The sequence below is a fragment of the Myxine glutinosa genome, chromosome 6 (genome assembly GCF_964187855.1).
Source record: "Myxine glutinosa chromosome 6, kmMyxGlut1.1, whole genome shotgun sequence".
NCBI lineage: Eukaryota > Metazoa > Chordata > Myxini > Myxiniformes > Myxinidae > Myxine > Myxine glutinosa.
The window spans coordinates 181,841,367-181,856,767 of NC_136266.1; the positions used below are offsets into that span (position 1 = coordinate 181,841,367).

Here is a 15,401-nt window from a genome sequence, read left to right on the forward strand (position 1 = left end):
GGGTATACTTACTTTTTCACGTGACTGTAGCTTTAGCTACAGCACCGAACGGTGTCAATGTATGCAAATGATGTAAAGTCATCCAAATTTCACTTATTCACTAAGCCATTCCATATTTCCAATGGAGCACTGAAAAATGGTAAATTATTTAAAATACCTTCTTGCATTGGACAATCTTTCCAGGATAGATAAGAAATATACGCACTTGGCTGTTTGTGGTCTAACCTTGATTCAAACCTCGAGCCAACGAGAAATGGTCACCCTGGTGTTTCTGGTGCAGGGCGATGCATCAGTGCGTGCGCCATCCATCGGGAAGACGTTAAGCTGGAGGACCAGTCTGCCAGCACTGGTCGTTGGTGGACAATGAAGATCTCATGGTGTCTTCTTCAAAGAGCAGGCGACTTAAGGGCGGCAAACTAGAAAAAAAAAACAATTACAAATTCCTGCCACCTTCAGTCGAACGTCTGTCTGATCTGGTCAACCGGCTCATGAGACTTGGGTCAAAAGCGTTCCCCAGACAATCACACACAAAAGTGGGGCCGTAGAAGTAGGAGTAGTTATTGTTATTGTACAGTGCTGGCCACTCATATTATTCATTCAACAATCACAAAGAACAGAACATTCATAGACGCAGGTCAACGCATCTATTGCCACAAACTCAGGCCAAAGCAGCACAAAGGGGTAAAAAAAAGAAGAAAAAAAAAAGATGGAAAAAGGTTTTCAGTTATTGTTTATTTCTACCAAAGAACAAAACAAAACATTTTAAAAGATGATTAGATGTAACGCAAGCATTTTCAAATCTGAATGGTGCTTACACGCATAAAACAAATCCCGAATCCTTATTGGCCATAAAAGTGAAAGGTTGTAAAACAAATTTGAACACTTGCGTCAATCAAGATCCACTGTGATGTAAAAAGGTTCTCAAATCCCTTAACCAATTGTACTGTGCCTCAAGTAATCAACTACTTACTGTCCTGGACAAAATGAGATCAATTGAGTGATGGAATGGGAAAGGGGCGGCATGTAGAAAGCAGGCAACAAAGTTTTAAAATATCAAAGAAAAGTACAAGGGACTTTTCCCGCCCTGTGGTGTTTTGTCGAACATGCGTGGGACTAAAGAATGGTGGACTGATAGAAGAGGTTCATGAGATCATTTTTTTTTCACTCTAGTAATGGACTCGTTTATGTCTCATTTCAATGCTTCTGCAAGGTAGCGCCATCTCCCGAAAGGTCTGCATTCATGGAGAACACGAGCTTCTTAGGCTTGATTACATGCGAGGAGAAGAGCAAGCGAGCAGGAAAAAGCGAGACAGCAGGAGAGAGAGAGAGAAAGCGAGCAGGAAAGAGAAAGAGAGCAGGAAAGAGAAAGAGAGCAGGAAAGAGAGAGGGAGAGAGAGAGAAAGGAGAGGGAGAGCAGGAAACAGAGAGAGAAAGAGCAGGAAACAGAGAGACAGCAGGAGAGAGAGAGAGAAAGCGAGCAGGAAAGAGAAAGAGAGCAGGAAAGAGAGAGAGAGCAGGAAAGAGAGAGAGAGAGGGAGAGAGAGAGAGAGGAGAGGGAGAGCAGGAAACAGAGAGAGAAAGAGCAGGAAACAGAGAGAGGAGAGAGCAGGAAACAGAGAGAGAGAAAGAAGGCAGGAAACAGAGAGAAGAGAGCAGGAAACGGAGAGAGAAAGAGCGAAAGAGAAAGAGAAAGAGAAAGAGAAAATAGAGGGGGAGAGGGAGAGGGCGAGGGAGAGGAGGAGAGCAAGAGAGCGAGAGAGCGAGAGAGCGAGAGAGCGAGAGAGCGAGAGAGAGAGAGAGAGAGAGAGAGAGAGAGAGAGAGAGAGAGAGAGAGAGAGAGAAGGAAACAGAGCAAGAAAGAAACAAAAGGAAAGATAGAAGAGATGTTAAAAATGAAATGCAAGAAGGGTCTTGGTTCTTTGTCCATCACATGATCAAGCAGGAAAAGAAAAATCTCTCAAAGTCTTGAAACCAGCACTTTCTTGATGCTGCGAGGAACAGCAAGCGGTATGCCAAAGCTGCATTGTCGAGCATGCAAGGGTGAAGGCCAATTCTATTCTTCCTCCACATCACCGTCATCCACCATCAACGCAGCAAACTTGCTTGTATCGCAAAAGTTCTTGGGGAAAGTGCAGAAGGCAAATTAAAAAATAGAATGTCAGGAGCATTTGTAGAAAATAAGGGAAAAAATTAAATTTAATTCAAAGTAAATTGGTGAGCTGGCACACTTAATTGTGGAAAAAATAAAACAAAGATCAGGCCAAGATCCCTCACATTTTGATGAAAGGAATGCAGTAAGTGCAGGTATCGTTCTCAGGCTTGTGTGGGGAAAATCCCACATGTGTGGTAACCCATTGAGATTAAATTCCAGATTATTTTTTTTGCCCTCCAAATGCGAGTGTAAAGAAATTGTAATTATAACTAACTAACTAAATAACCAACTAACCAACCAACCAACACACTAACACTCACACACACACACACACACACACACACACACACACACACACACACACACACACACACACACACACACACACACACACACACACACACACACACACACACACACACACACACACACACACACACACACACACACACCTATTCCGCGGTTGATAAAATGCATGTTTCTCTATTCGCGGGTAAAATGCCTCGCCCATTCGCGTTTTTTTATTTTTGCAGCTGTGTTCTGCAAAATCGCGTATATCTCTCTCCACCCACCCACCCACCCACCCCCCCCCCCCCCCAATATTCGCGGCCATGCTCTGCGGATTAGCGGTTTTTCAGGGGTGCAAAAAAAAAAATTCACGAAGCGCTAGTGTGACATTTATAAACCCATCTTCTACCAGCCATGCAAACTGGACGTATGCAAAAGAAACTTCTTCCCCGAGCCATGAGCATGACCTGCTTATACTGTACTGTACAATACAGTACAGTACAGTACCGAACATTCACTGCTGTGTGCTTTGCGTTTTCATGGCTTTCGCGGGCGCGAATTTTAGCTGCATTATAAGCGAGCTTCGTGGGATATCCCACCAGATGTGTAAACAAGTCATCCACCGCGAATTATAGAATGCAAACGCTACATTAAATCAATTACAGTTTGCAATTTACAGGAAAGCTTCATCAGAGATCTTACACAATGAAAACACTTCAGGGGGGTATGTTCCATCAGACACAAAAACAAGTCATCCTCCACGAATTATAGAATGCAAATATCATCCAATTAAGGCTAGATTACATCAATGCAGGCGATTATGGAAAAAAAATTCAAACTATATTCCACGTGTTTTGCATCGATCTGTTAAGTGCTTCTGGAGAAGAAGAATTTTTTACATTTTATTTTCAATACAATATGGCCACCAGACCACTTTACCGACGACATCATAAATTTAATTCTACACTCGCATCAGGTCATAGATCAGATGTGTGAAGTGTCAGATTTTTTGGAGAAAGATTTCAATTCAACCAATTATGGCTGGAATACCACTTCAATGTTGAAGTCATTGTTACCACCCTATATACCTCATGGGGAGTTGATGACAAAGGTTAAATTTTTTTGTTGAGCAGTTTCGGAGAAAACAATATCCAATTTTTTTCCCCATTAATCCAATATGGCTGCCATACCATGTGACCAATGAAGTCAGTCATCAATAAAATATTCTCCATGTGGAGTACCTCCTATGTTGAAAGTTTTGCATCGATCAGACAATTGCAAATGGGAAATATTTTTTTCAAGCGAAAATATATAGAACGTGGACACAGTCAGACAGGGGCATTTGCATTAGGCTCGCGCAACCCCTTTGGGGCGAGACCAATTCTAGTATCCAGATCTTCACCAAAATCTAATCAATTTGCCTTTGTCACACCCAAGCTGTCCAACAAATTTCGTCTGAATCCATCCACAACTTTTTGTGAAATATCCTGCTCATAGACAAACATTTCACTGGCATTTCACTCAGGCCAACTGGCACGGTCTTCAAGCAGCCATCAATCATCTGGACTGGTCTCCCATCTCTACCACCTCTGACATCAACTCATCCTGGGAATTCTTCCAAAGTAAATTGCTCTCTCTCATGCACAGATTTATCCCATCTCGTCTTCAGTTGTCATACCCTTCCTCCCGTCCATGGTACACGGAATCTTGTGGTGAGGCTGTTGCCCAGAAACAACTTGCCTTCGTCTCCTGGAAAGCAAATCCAACGGAAGGAAATCTCATTTCCTTTCACAAAGCCCGAAACAAGTGTGTGTCCACCCTCAGGAGAGCCAGGAAACAATATCTCTCCGTTCTCAAGACCGAACTCTCTTATCTGTCTCCCTCTTCCAAATCCTGGTGGCGTCTGGTCAAATCCGTTTCTGGTGTTTGTTCCCCCTCCATCCCCTCCCTTACCTCAAACGGCTACACAGCTGACTCCGCACGTGAAAAAGCTGAATGCCTCAACTCTGTGTTTGCCTCTAAATCTTGTGTCCCAAACCCATCCCTCTCTGTACCCACCATACCCAGTCGTACCCTGCTGCTCCTGGACTCCGTGTCCTTTCCTCCTGACAAGGTGGAAAAGCTTCTGTCAACCCTCGACTCTGATTCTGCAACTGGACCCGACGGCATCAGCCCACGGGTCCTAAAATCCTGCTCTGCTGCTCTATCTCACCCTCTCTCTGTTCTCTTCACCCTCTCTTTTGCTCAAGGTCAACTGCCATCTGCTTGGAAATCAGCCAACATCACCGCTTTGCACAAAAAAGGTGCAAAAACAGATCCTAGCAACTACAGACCAATCAGCCTTCTCCCAATTATCAGCAAAGTCATGGAATCCATCATTGCTTCGGATATGAAATCTTTCCTCTTCTCCAATGGCTTGATCTCTGATCATCAATTTGGTTTCAGACCAGGTCACTCTACTCTGGACATGCTGCTTCTGCTGTCTCAACAATGGATGGAGGTCCTCAATGCCAAACAGGAAATTAGAGCTGTCTCCCTCGACATATCATGTGCCTTCGACACGGTCTGGCACCCCGCTCTGCTCACCAAACTCTCCTCCTTTGGTATCCATGGAAATCTCCACGCATGGCTGGCGGACTTCCTCTCTAGTCGTCGTCAACGTGTGGCCCTGAATGGGTTTCTCTCATCTCCTCTTCCTGTTCAGGCTGGAGTTCCCCAAGGCAGTGTTCTGGGCCCCGTGCTTTTTCTGGTCTTCATCAATGATCTCTCTGACTCTCTCGAAAATCCTCTCTATCTCTTTGCTGATGACTCCACTCTCTGCCGCTCCATTCCTCTTCCCTCAGATCGGCAGTCTGCTGCCTCCTCACTCTCTGAAGACCTGGACAAAATCACAGACTGGTCAAACAAGTGGAACATGTCTTTCAATCCTGACAAATCTCACACTCTTACTATGTCTCTCCGAAAAGATCGACTGGACAACCCTCCCATCTACTTTCTCAACAATCCTCTCCAAGAAGTTCTGTCGCTCAAGATTTTGGGTCTCACTATCTGCCATGATCTTTCTTGGGAAAACCACATTTCCAAGCTGGCCTCCAAAGCCAGTCGCCGACTGGGCATCCTCCGTCGTGCGAAGTCCTTCCTCGGCACACCTGAGCTCCTCACCACATACAAGGCTTTCATCCGCAGCTCAATGGAATACTGTTCTCCCCTATGGGCCGGTGCTCCTGCCTCACACCTAGCTCGGCTTCACGCTGTTGAAACCAAAGCTTTCAGAATTATTGGAATCTCCCGCGATGAAGCTATCTCTGAGGGCCTTTCACTCACTCACCGCAGGCAGGTAGGTGGTCTTTCTGTCTTCTACCGACTCCTCTCCGGCCTTGCACCCCCAGCTCTCTCTGTGCTCTGTCCCCCAAATATTCCTACAGGTCGCACAAGATCTGCCAGCAACCCTCTGATGGTTAAACTGCCGAAATCTCGGCTCTCTGCTCACCTTCACTCTTTCATTCCTCTTTTCTCCCGCCTCTGGAACAAACTCCCTCACTCCCTTCAATCCCACTCCTCCCTCCAGGTCTTTAAAACAGCTGTTCACCACCATCTCTTATCTTCCCCCATCCAAAACCTTGATCTTTTCTACCCCCGCTAATTCACCCCAGATCCACCTTGTTTGGAATTCCAACTTCTTTCCTGGAAGTCCTGGCAGTGTCCATATGTTTTATACCTCTCCCACCGCCCCCTTCCCACGCCCCCCCCCCCCCCCCAAAGCCCTCGCCCTCTCTCAGATCTCTCGATGTCTCCATGTCTCTCGGTCCCTGCTCTCAAATGTTGTGTTTGTGTCCTTCCCCCTCTCTCCCCATCTTGTCTACCGCTCCCTATGTTATATGTTTTATGTGTCGGTTTGTCTTTCTGTGTGATTAATGTTCGCTCTTTCACGAGCCTCGACCTTGTATACAAAAAAAAAAAAAAAAAAAATAAAAAATAAAAAATAAAAAAAAAAACAGACAGGGGTGACAGCATAACCTCCATCCACTTTCAGTGGCAGATGTAACAAGTTTGCTCAGCTACACAAATACCACGTGCAACACCAATGGTATATCGAGATTAGAAGCATACGAGGAGGAAAAATAAAAATAAATAATTGACAAAACTTTTGGAAGACAGTTCGACTGGCAACTCACCGGGCTGCTGGCCTCATCTGATGCATCTTTCTTCCGAGGGGCTTCCCTCAACCTGCATCGGCAAGAGAAAGGTGCGGTCAGCAGTGTAAGAAAATCTTCCGCCAAAGTTAAACACAAAGCTTTCGATTTGGCTTGATGAAAAATGCAGGTTCAACCATTAGACCATCACCAAAAGTTTAAGGTACAACACAGTATAGGGAGACAACAACAGGGACATAACCAGATATGTGCAATCGCAATGCAATCACCAAGGGGAAACCGGCACAGCTTGGAAGGCCAAGTGAGAAATCGGATCAAGGGAAAACAGATCACCCCCAGCAACCACCATCTACTTAATGATGTCTATATTAATTTTGGTCTGCAATATGACCTTGACCTTCAACATTTAGAGATGGAGTATAAATTAAGAAAATGTGTATCCATCTATAATCTATTTTTAAAACTCAATATTATGAAAAAAAAAAAAAAAAAAAACCACCTTTAGAGGCCATTTTTTCCCCGCAAGCGGGGGTTGGCCTTTTTCGGGAACTGTGGTTGTTGTTGTTTTTCGGTCCCCTTTTGAAGCAATGTTTTACGGCCGGATGCCCTTCCTGACGCCAACCCTTTTTGCCGCCTTTAACGACAAGCAGGGAATTACCAGTGAATTGGTACTCAATTTGCCGACCTCGGAAGGATGACAGGCTGAGTCAACCCCCCTGGCGTTAATTCAGCAATCAACCGGGTTTCGAACCCAGGATCCTAGGATCCTAAGCCGGCACCCTAGCCGCTAGCCCAACACCAGGGACTGTCAATATTATGAAAATCAGAGGAAAATTATTCAAGTTGTGATCAAAGGTGTTATTTGTTAATTAGGTCACAATACAAAAAGTAGGTCACAGACACTAATCAAATATCAGGTGCACAACCTGGAAGGCCAAGTGATCCAAGAATCCGCAATGGCAAAATTGAGCGATGACAAACAACATGTTCTTTATTTTCTTCAGACCGCCATTTGACTTAGACCTTTAACCCTGAGGGGTATGCTGTAAATCAAGTGTAAATGTGCCTTGCTCTAGGGCCTAGGCTATCTAGTGAGGGCAACTTTGTTCTGATCAGACAAACCTTAGTCAAGTTTTGGTGGAAAATGTCAAAACGCCTATAATTGGGTCATGACCATAAAATTAGGTCAAGGTTCACCATAACAGCACTCTTCGACATAGTACGGCAGATAAGCTCTCACATCACAACAATTGTGCATTTTCTGAGAAAAGCATGAAATTTCTAGCATAGTTAGTATATACCATAAGGTTTATTTTCAGATGTGGAGGAAGTCAGATTTGACCTCTGAGGACCGTGAGAGGTCAAATCCAAAATGGCCACCAGTCCACCAGGTCTAATGTTCAAAGGCGCTTCATTTTGGAACCAAACAGTGTAGAAAAACATTATAGGTGTCATTTCCAACTAAATTGGGGATGCCCATTCATTTGGTGATACTTGAGATCGCCAGAACTCAAGGACATGCATTTAAGTCACGGTCAAGGTCAAATTACGTTAAATATCTATTTTTATGATACTGCAGTTGGAACTGCTATTGGAAAAAGTTCATTTGAACTTTTAAAACTTTATTTTTTCAGGTACAGGGATAGGTACAGAACACCCAAAGAGCAGAAATGATGAAAAAAAGTGTTTGCACTGCAAGGAATGATGCAATAACCTCTGAAAAAATAACTGTAGTTAACCAAGTATGTCCACCAAAGCTTACATTAAATCAAGTGCAATGATGAAAATTGGTAATGATCTAAATCTAACAGTCTCCAGAACAGAAGCACAGTGCAGTGCACTTGAGTGCAGCTTTGGCACACTTGCAGCGTCCAGTGCACCCTTTCTTGCAGCCACAGTCGATCAATTCATGGCACGATTTTGATGCTTCAGGAAGAGTGGTCCAAAGAGGCTGCCACCCAGTTGTCTCCTTTGTCCAGCCCCAGTCAGGTGGGTCTGGCATCTCTGGATCCATGACCAATGCCTGGTTCCATCAGTTGGCCTGGTAGCAAGTGCGCTTGATGTGCTGCTTGAGTGCTGCCTGGGTTGGAGGAATGTTCTCAAGAGTTCTGCACTTCTGTGTGAAGAGCTGTTTCCTGGCATCATTCACTTCCGTGCTCTCACTGGTTCGGTCGTACATCAGCACCACAAATCGCTCAAGCAGTAACATTGAGCCTTCACTGACCTCACTTGCCATGCCTAGGAGTTCATTGAAAGCATCATTCACCTCTGGGAAAGACTTCCAAGTTTCCCAGGCAGTCTTCTTTCCTCTGCCAGCGAATGCAGAATGCATTTTACATCTAAGGTTTATATTCAGATCTGGCGATCTCAAAAGTATCACCAAATGAATGAGCATCCCCAATTTAGTTGGAAATGACACCTATAATGTTTTTCTACACTGTTTGGTTCCAAAATGAAGCGCGTTTGAACATTAGACCCGGTGGACTGGCGGCCATTTTTGATTTGACCTCTCACGGTCCTCAAGAGGTCAAATATGACACCTCCACATCTGAAAATAAACCTCATGGTATGCACTAACTGTTAGAAATTTCATGCTTTTCTCATAAAATGCACAATTGTTGTTGTTATCTGCTGTACTAACATCGCGATGTCAACCGGTATGCATCTGCCCATACTACATTATACAATATACATAGTAGTACCGAGTTTGATAGAAATCCATTCAGCTGTTCTCAAATATCATATTTTTACATGGCATGACATCTGACCATTGGCGCCACAATCTAATCACTTTGTCTTTGCATCATTGGTCAAAATCCTATCACTGACTGGTTCACAAGTTGGCTTGGTAACAGAATTTATACCTGATGGGACATTTGACTTTTGGCCCCTTGACCCCATAATCGAATCGGTTCATCTTTGCATCATTATACATACTTGTACCAAGTTTGACTTGGATTCCTTCAGCCGTTCTTAAGTTATCGCATTAACGAAAACCTATCGTAGACGCGCAAACCAAAAATATAATGCCTCCGGCGACTGCGTCAGCGGAGTCATGAAGTCCCTATCAACCCTGCATACTTTGTATTCCCATCATTGATGAACATTTTCATTCTGAAAGACCCTGCCAGCTCAGGGATACAGTACGGCCGTTGGCAGAAAAAAACCAAAAAAAAAACCCAAATGGCGGTTTAGTACTTCTTGTGGTCGAATAAACTCTTGGTGCCATTGAAGTTGAGGGCACCGATTGCAGAAACAAACCCTACAACAACAAGAAGTCTTCTCCTATCCTATAATATAGAGGGAAGCTTAATTATACATGTACAAATGAGAACGGCACTCAGTAGAGAGCATACCTCCACCAGACTGAACAGTTGACGGTTTGTATCCCACCAATCGGTCAGATCTGGATCCAATATGAACCAAAATTGAATCTGCTTGTTCTTGTCACTTACCCAACCCATCCACTAAGTTTTGTCATAAGTCATCCAACAACTTTTTGAAATATCATGCTATATATCGTTTTTAGCCCCATCACTCAATGGTGAAAAAACGCACTGATAAATAAATAATACTCGTATCAGAATCCATGTTCAGATCTTCACCAAAATCGAATAAATTCTTCCTTGTCACACACACAACCTGTCCACAACATTTTGAGATATGGTGCTACATATCGTTTTTAGCCCTATCACTCCATGGCGAAGAATCAATTAAAAAATTAAATAATTACAATATCAGCATCGATATCCACCAAATAGTCAGGTTCACTGTTTTACAAATATAATTTCGTTCCAAATTTTGGGAAATTAGCAAACCTGTACATTTTTGGAATCATCAAAGCATGGAGAATCCGAAAATCAATGTTGGCATTTGCACACACAGATTTTGGATTTTCAAAATGGCCACCATAAAATACATATTTTGCGCTATCTCGGCTTCTAGTCAACGTAGAAACTTAATTAAATATGCTAATCCTATGTTTTCTGGGTCAAGGAATCCAATAAAGGCCTCAAAATAGTGCTCAGGATTAGAGAAAAGCAACAAACAAAGGTAATTGAAAACCATTGTCTTTATATTTGTGATATAACTGTATTACATAATACATGATATTGCAAGTCCTTTGAAGTTATAGGTATGGGTTTATAAAGCAAGAAAGCAGCCTTGTTAGTATCAGATTGAACTATAAGTCCTATACACAGGATCTACTATGTCTATACCGTTCAGGAATATGCTTTTACAGATCTTCATCACTGTCCTGAGTGTCATTTTCGCAAAGGTGTCTAGGCAAATGCCAACATTAATTTTTGGATTCCTCATGCTCTGAATATTCCAAAAATGTATAGTTTTGTCAATCTCCAAAAATTTTGAACGAAAAAACAGAGTGAACCTGACTAAAAATCGAATCGATTTGTCCTTGTCACACACACAACCTGTCCACCAAGTTTTGTCCAAATCCATCCATAACTTTTTGAGATATGGTGCGACATATCGTTTTTCTATACAGACTCTCCTCGACTCTTCTGGTGTTGGGTTAGCAATTAGGGTGCCGGCTTGGGATCCTAGGATCCTGGGTTCGAATCCCGGTCGATCGCTGAATTAACGCCAGGGGGGGTTGACTCAGCCCGTCATCCTTCCGAGGTCGGCAAATTGAGTACCAGTTCACTGGTAATTCCCTGTGTGTCACAAGAGGCGACTAACAGGGTTGGTGGCAGGAAGGGCATCCGGCCATAAAACATTGCTTCAAAAAGGGGACCATGGTGCCCGAAAAAGACCAACCCCTGCTCTGCAGGGAAAAATGGCCTCCAAAGGTGGTTCATTTTTTCTTTTCACTCTCCTCGAGTTACGACGGGATTACGTTCCGACAAGCAGGTCGTAAGTCGAAGTAGTCGCAAGTCGAATCACCCCTCATGGACTTATTATATATTTCTTATTACAGATTTCCAAGTCCGTATTCCACCAGAGCATCATTCGTTAAAAGTCATACAGCCTAAATCCCACAATCCAATCCAATCCATACACTGTACAATAAGTAAAATAAATAAAAGCGTTGAAATAAAAGACTTTATGAAATACAATGCGTTTTATTGTACAAAAAAGCTTACAAAAATACAGGTACATAATGAGGTACACAAATAATGTGACACTGTAATAAGTGATAAGGTACCCAATAACATAAACACATAAATCAGTACTTTGAACAAGATGGCTGGTCATCCATCAGTGGTGAGGCAGAGGTGGATGCTGTGGGAGATGGCAGCCACGCTTTTACCGTTCTCGAGCTGCACGATTATTTTCATCTTTAACTCCAGGTCGATCGCCTTACTCTTCTTTTTCTCCGATCCATCAGTGGATGCACTCTTCCTCTGGCTAGACATGATGATGGCAGTACGGTGCACACACTTATAGGCGATGGAGCGTAAGGGATGTTGTCAGCACAAGGCACAAGGAGCAAATGAGATTTTTGCGACAGTCGTAAGTGCCAACGTCACAACTCGAGGAGAGTCTATGTCCAAATTTTCTATTCAACTGCCATACTCCCACTTCCCCTCCCACATCCTTCTCCATATAGGCATTTGGAGAATTACTTGGAAATACAAAACCGAGTATCCCCTATTCCCACCCTCTCCCTCCCCAAGCTTTTTCCCTCGACCCACCCAGGACAGAATGACATATTGCTGATCTACTACTCGCCACCTATTGGAGATGTCAGAATATCTCTTGCCGTCTCTTTACAGGAAAGTTGGGCAGCTGCATAATGTATGACGACTTTGTGGATGCATTGAACACACACCAAAATATTGTGTACAACCCCAATCATCCTAATGAAAGCCTCAACGTAAAATGACAATGCAAGTAGACAGGGTGCTTGCTGTATGATTGTGCAATGTTGGTCCATGTGGATTATGGCATTGCACATGAATGGTACAGCCGGGCGATTAAGGTCTTCATTTCCGCCCTTTGTACGGATGCTTCATTGGAGTGCCGATGAACCTGGTAGCCATGGAAGAGGCCTCACATTTCACAAGATCCTCGAATAATTTTTTTTTTTTAAATTCTGGAAAGATGGATAAAGCTGCTTCGTCATAGTATAGGCAGTTTTGCAGATTTCCATACAACATTCAACAGAACATATGGACAAGCACTTTTGACATCATGGGCTGCAACATTATTGTTTGGCATATGAAGTGGGCAAGTGATCCTCCATTTGGTATCCAACTAGGGCATTGCCCGTACGTGGGTGCCCGTTCCTTGCCAAAAAAAAAAAAAAACGCTACCCGTACGCTCTACCCCGCCCGTACGCCCGTAAACAAAAAATAACAACGCTCTTCGCTTCCGCCCTTCGCTCTGACTGAATTGGGAGAAATAATGCGCATAAGAAATCGAATTACGTACCGTAATGGCGGTCAGCTCGTAACGCGCACACTGTCCGGAAGTTCGCATATCGCATATCTATCTATCTATCTATTAATGCCCATTTATTCAATTATCGCCAACGTATTTTGGCTTTTTGCAATTTAATCGCAAGGAAAAGTAGAAAGAGAAGAGGGAAAAAAAGAAAAGCCTTGCCTTGCTGCAAACAGCTGCTGCAAACAACAACAACATGGAAGGCTGCACTGTCCGGAAGTTGGCATATCGCAGTTACGATTATTTTAGTGTTAATGGCCAATTATTCAATTAGCGCCAACGTATTTTGGCTGTTTGCAATTTAATCGCAAGGAAAAGTAGAAAGAGAAGAGGGAAAAAAAGAAAAGCCTTGCATTAACGCATTAACGCTTGCATTGCATTAACGGTTCGGCACACGTGATAGCTCGCTGCTCTCTGATTGGTTGAAGCGTTTTTTGGACATAGCTCGGTAGGTACTTGTCCGATTAATTACAAACCTTGAAAAGGCACATCCTCGGGTCCCCAGCAATATACCTGGCAAGTTTCAAGTATATCGGACCCGTGGTTGTCGAGAAACAGCGGTCACAGACAAACACACAGACACACAGACAGACACACAGAGATTGCTGGAATTATAGATAGATGAAGATTCATTGAAATTTGGTATCAATACAAGGTTTTCTTGGGTCAACCATACCTGGATGGTTCTGTTAAAAAAAAAGGCTGCATCGCACTCCACATTCACCTTTTCTCTCGAGTTAGGGTTTTGTTAAACTTCAGTGCCATTTAACCTTCACTTAGCAGTTTTTGTTATTATTGTCGTTGATGATGATGATGATTAGCCCGGGTCAGTTGAACGCATTAACAAAACCCATCGAGCACCCAAACACACAGGCAAAAATGTTAAACGTCAAAGTCCTGAGAGGAGCGCAGTTCCTTGCAACTGCAAGTGCCATCCCTAATCACCCATGCTACTACATGTCCAACTACCCACAGACCCCGAGACACATTAAGACTGCACCACAAAGACACGACAACATCCTTCAAAACATCCCTCCACCGAACGACATCTACAATAAACCACATCCATACGTACATAACCATAAACGCAGTCGATATACCTGGGCCCAAACAGCATCCTGAACACGAACCGCCCACACATCGACGACACAGTTTAATTACTCTCCAGGTCTGATTGTGTTCACCATTCACGCTTCCGCTGTGGACAACACCCAAAGCTTTTACAGTACAAACATACACTCGACGACACCTGCAACCTCTGCCAGGCTGCCACACAATAAAACACATGACGAAGACAGCACAGTCCTGGCCCCATGAAAGCAAGAGCACAACATTTTAGATGTGTGGGATGTCTGGGTTACTCCCGGGAGATCGATCGGCTACCTTCCGTGCCGTGGGCCTGTTCAAGCACAACTGACTGGGGATAAATCAACAACAACAACAACAACAACAACAACAACGTGAAGCTTAAATGGCACTCAAGCATAACAAGACCCTAAAGCGCTCGCCACACGCTCCAACTCAGATGTACATTTAGTCTACCAAAGTGCTTTCACTGGTACACCATTATTATTGGCAGCCTTGTGCCAAATCACCAATTAGAATGACTGCTATTGCATTACAACATAATCTTTGGAATATTTTTGGAATAATGTGCAAGAAAAAACATCAATTCATTTCACGACTGTGTGAAATTCAGCACATTGGTTTATGAATGGCAATCTGAGAAACAACTTGCATAGACTTGTATGCAACAACAAAATCATGAATAAACTTTTTGCTATCAAACCTCAACATATGTAAAATAAAAACAAGATTGGTGAGTAATAAAGCTCCACCAATTAAACTCACTGCTCAGCCTGGGGGCCCTTCATGTAGGCATTCTTAGCATCAGGCTCTCTGTGATGGCATCGCTCTTGGGAGGATTCTGAGAAGAGATTGTAATTGTGAATGATAACTGTTTCCATGGCAACGTCACACAATCATGCTCTGCTGAAAATGCAATTCATTAAGGCACCGACCGGCACAGCAAAATGGCACAGCATGGCACATCGACATCGACCCACTTGTGGTAAGCATGGACCCACATGTGCCAAGTCCGAATGACCGAGCGACACATGCCACGTCCACTCAAATGGGTAAAACTCAGCTAAAGCCACCTTAAACCTTTGACAATTAGAAGTTAAATATGAACTCAGTCTCAGCACTCAGTAGAGAGCATACCTCTGCCAGGCTAAACAGTTTCCGTTTTGTATCCACCGATAGGCCAGATCTGGATTCGGACCTGAACCAAAATCGAATCGGCTTGTTTTTGTCACATACCCAACACATCCACAAAGTTTTGTCATAACTGGTCCACAACTTTTTGAAGTGAATATGAATGAACTAGCAGAAGTACC

The 15,401-nt window shown here is 43.5% G+C and overlaps 1 protein-coding gene across 1 annotated transcript in view; it reads right to left on the reverse strand.

Moving 5' to 3' along the window:
• Positions 1–713: 713 nt before the first annotated feature.
• The window catches only part of LOC137428992 (eukaryotic translation initiation factor 4B), a 104,213-nt gene continuing 89,525 nt past the window's right edge, over positions 714–15,401 (reverse strand). Inside the window, exons 13-15 of the mRNA XM_068118950.2 lie at positions 14,854–14,929; positions 6,616–6,667; positions 714–2,119 (exon numbers count right to left, since the gene is read on the reverse strand). Coding sequence (XP_067975051.2) covers positions 2,054–2,119; positions 6,616–6,667; positions 14,854–14,929 — 194 coding nt within the window. The 3' untranslated portion in view covers positions 714–2,053. The remainder of the gene's footprint in view (positions 2,120–6,615; positions 6,668–14,853; positions 14,930–15,401) is intronic.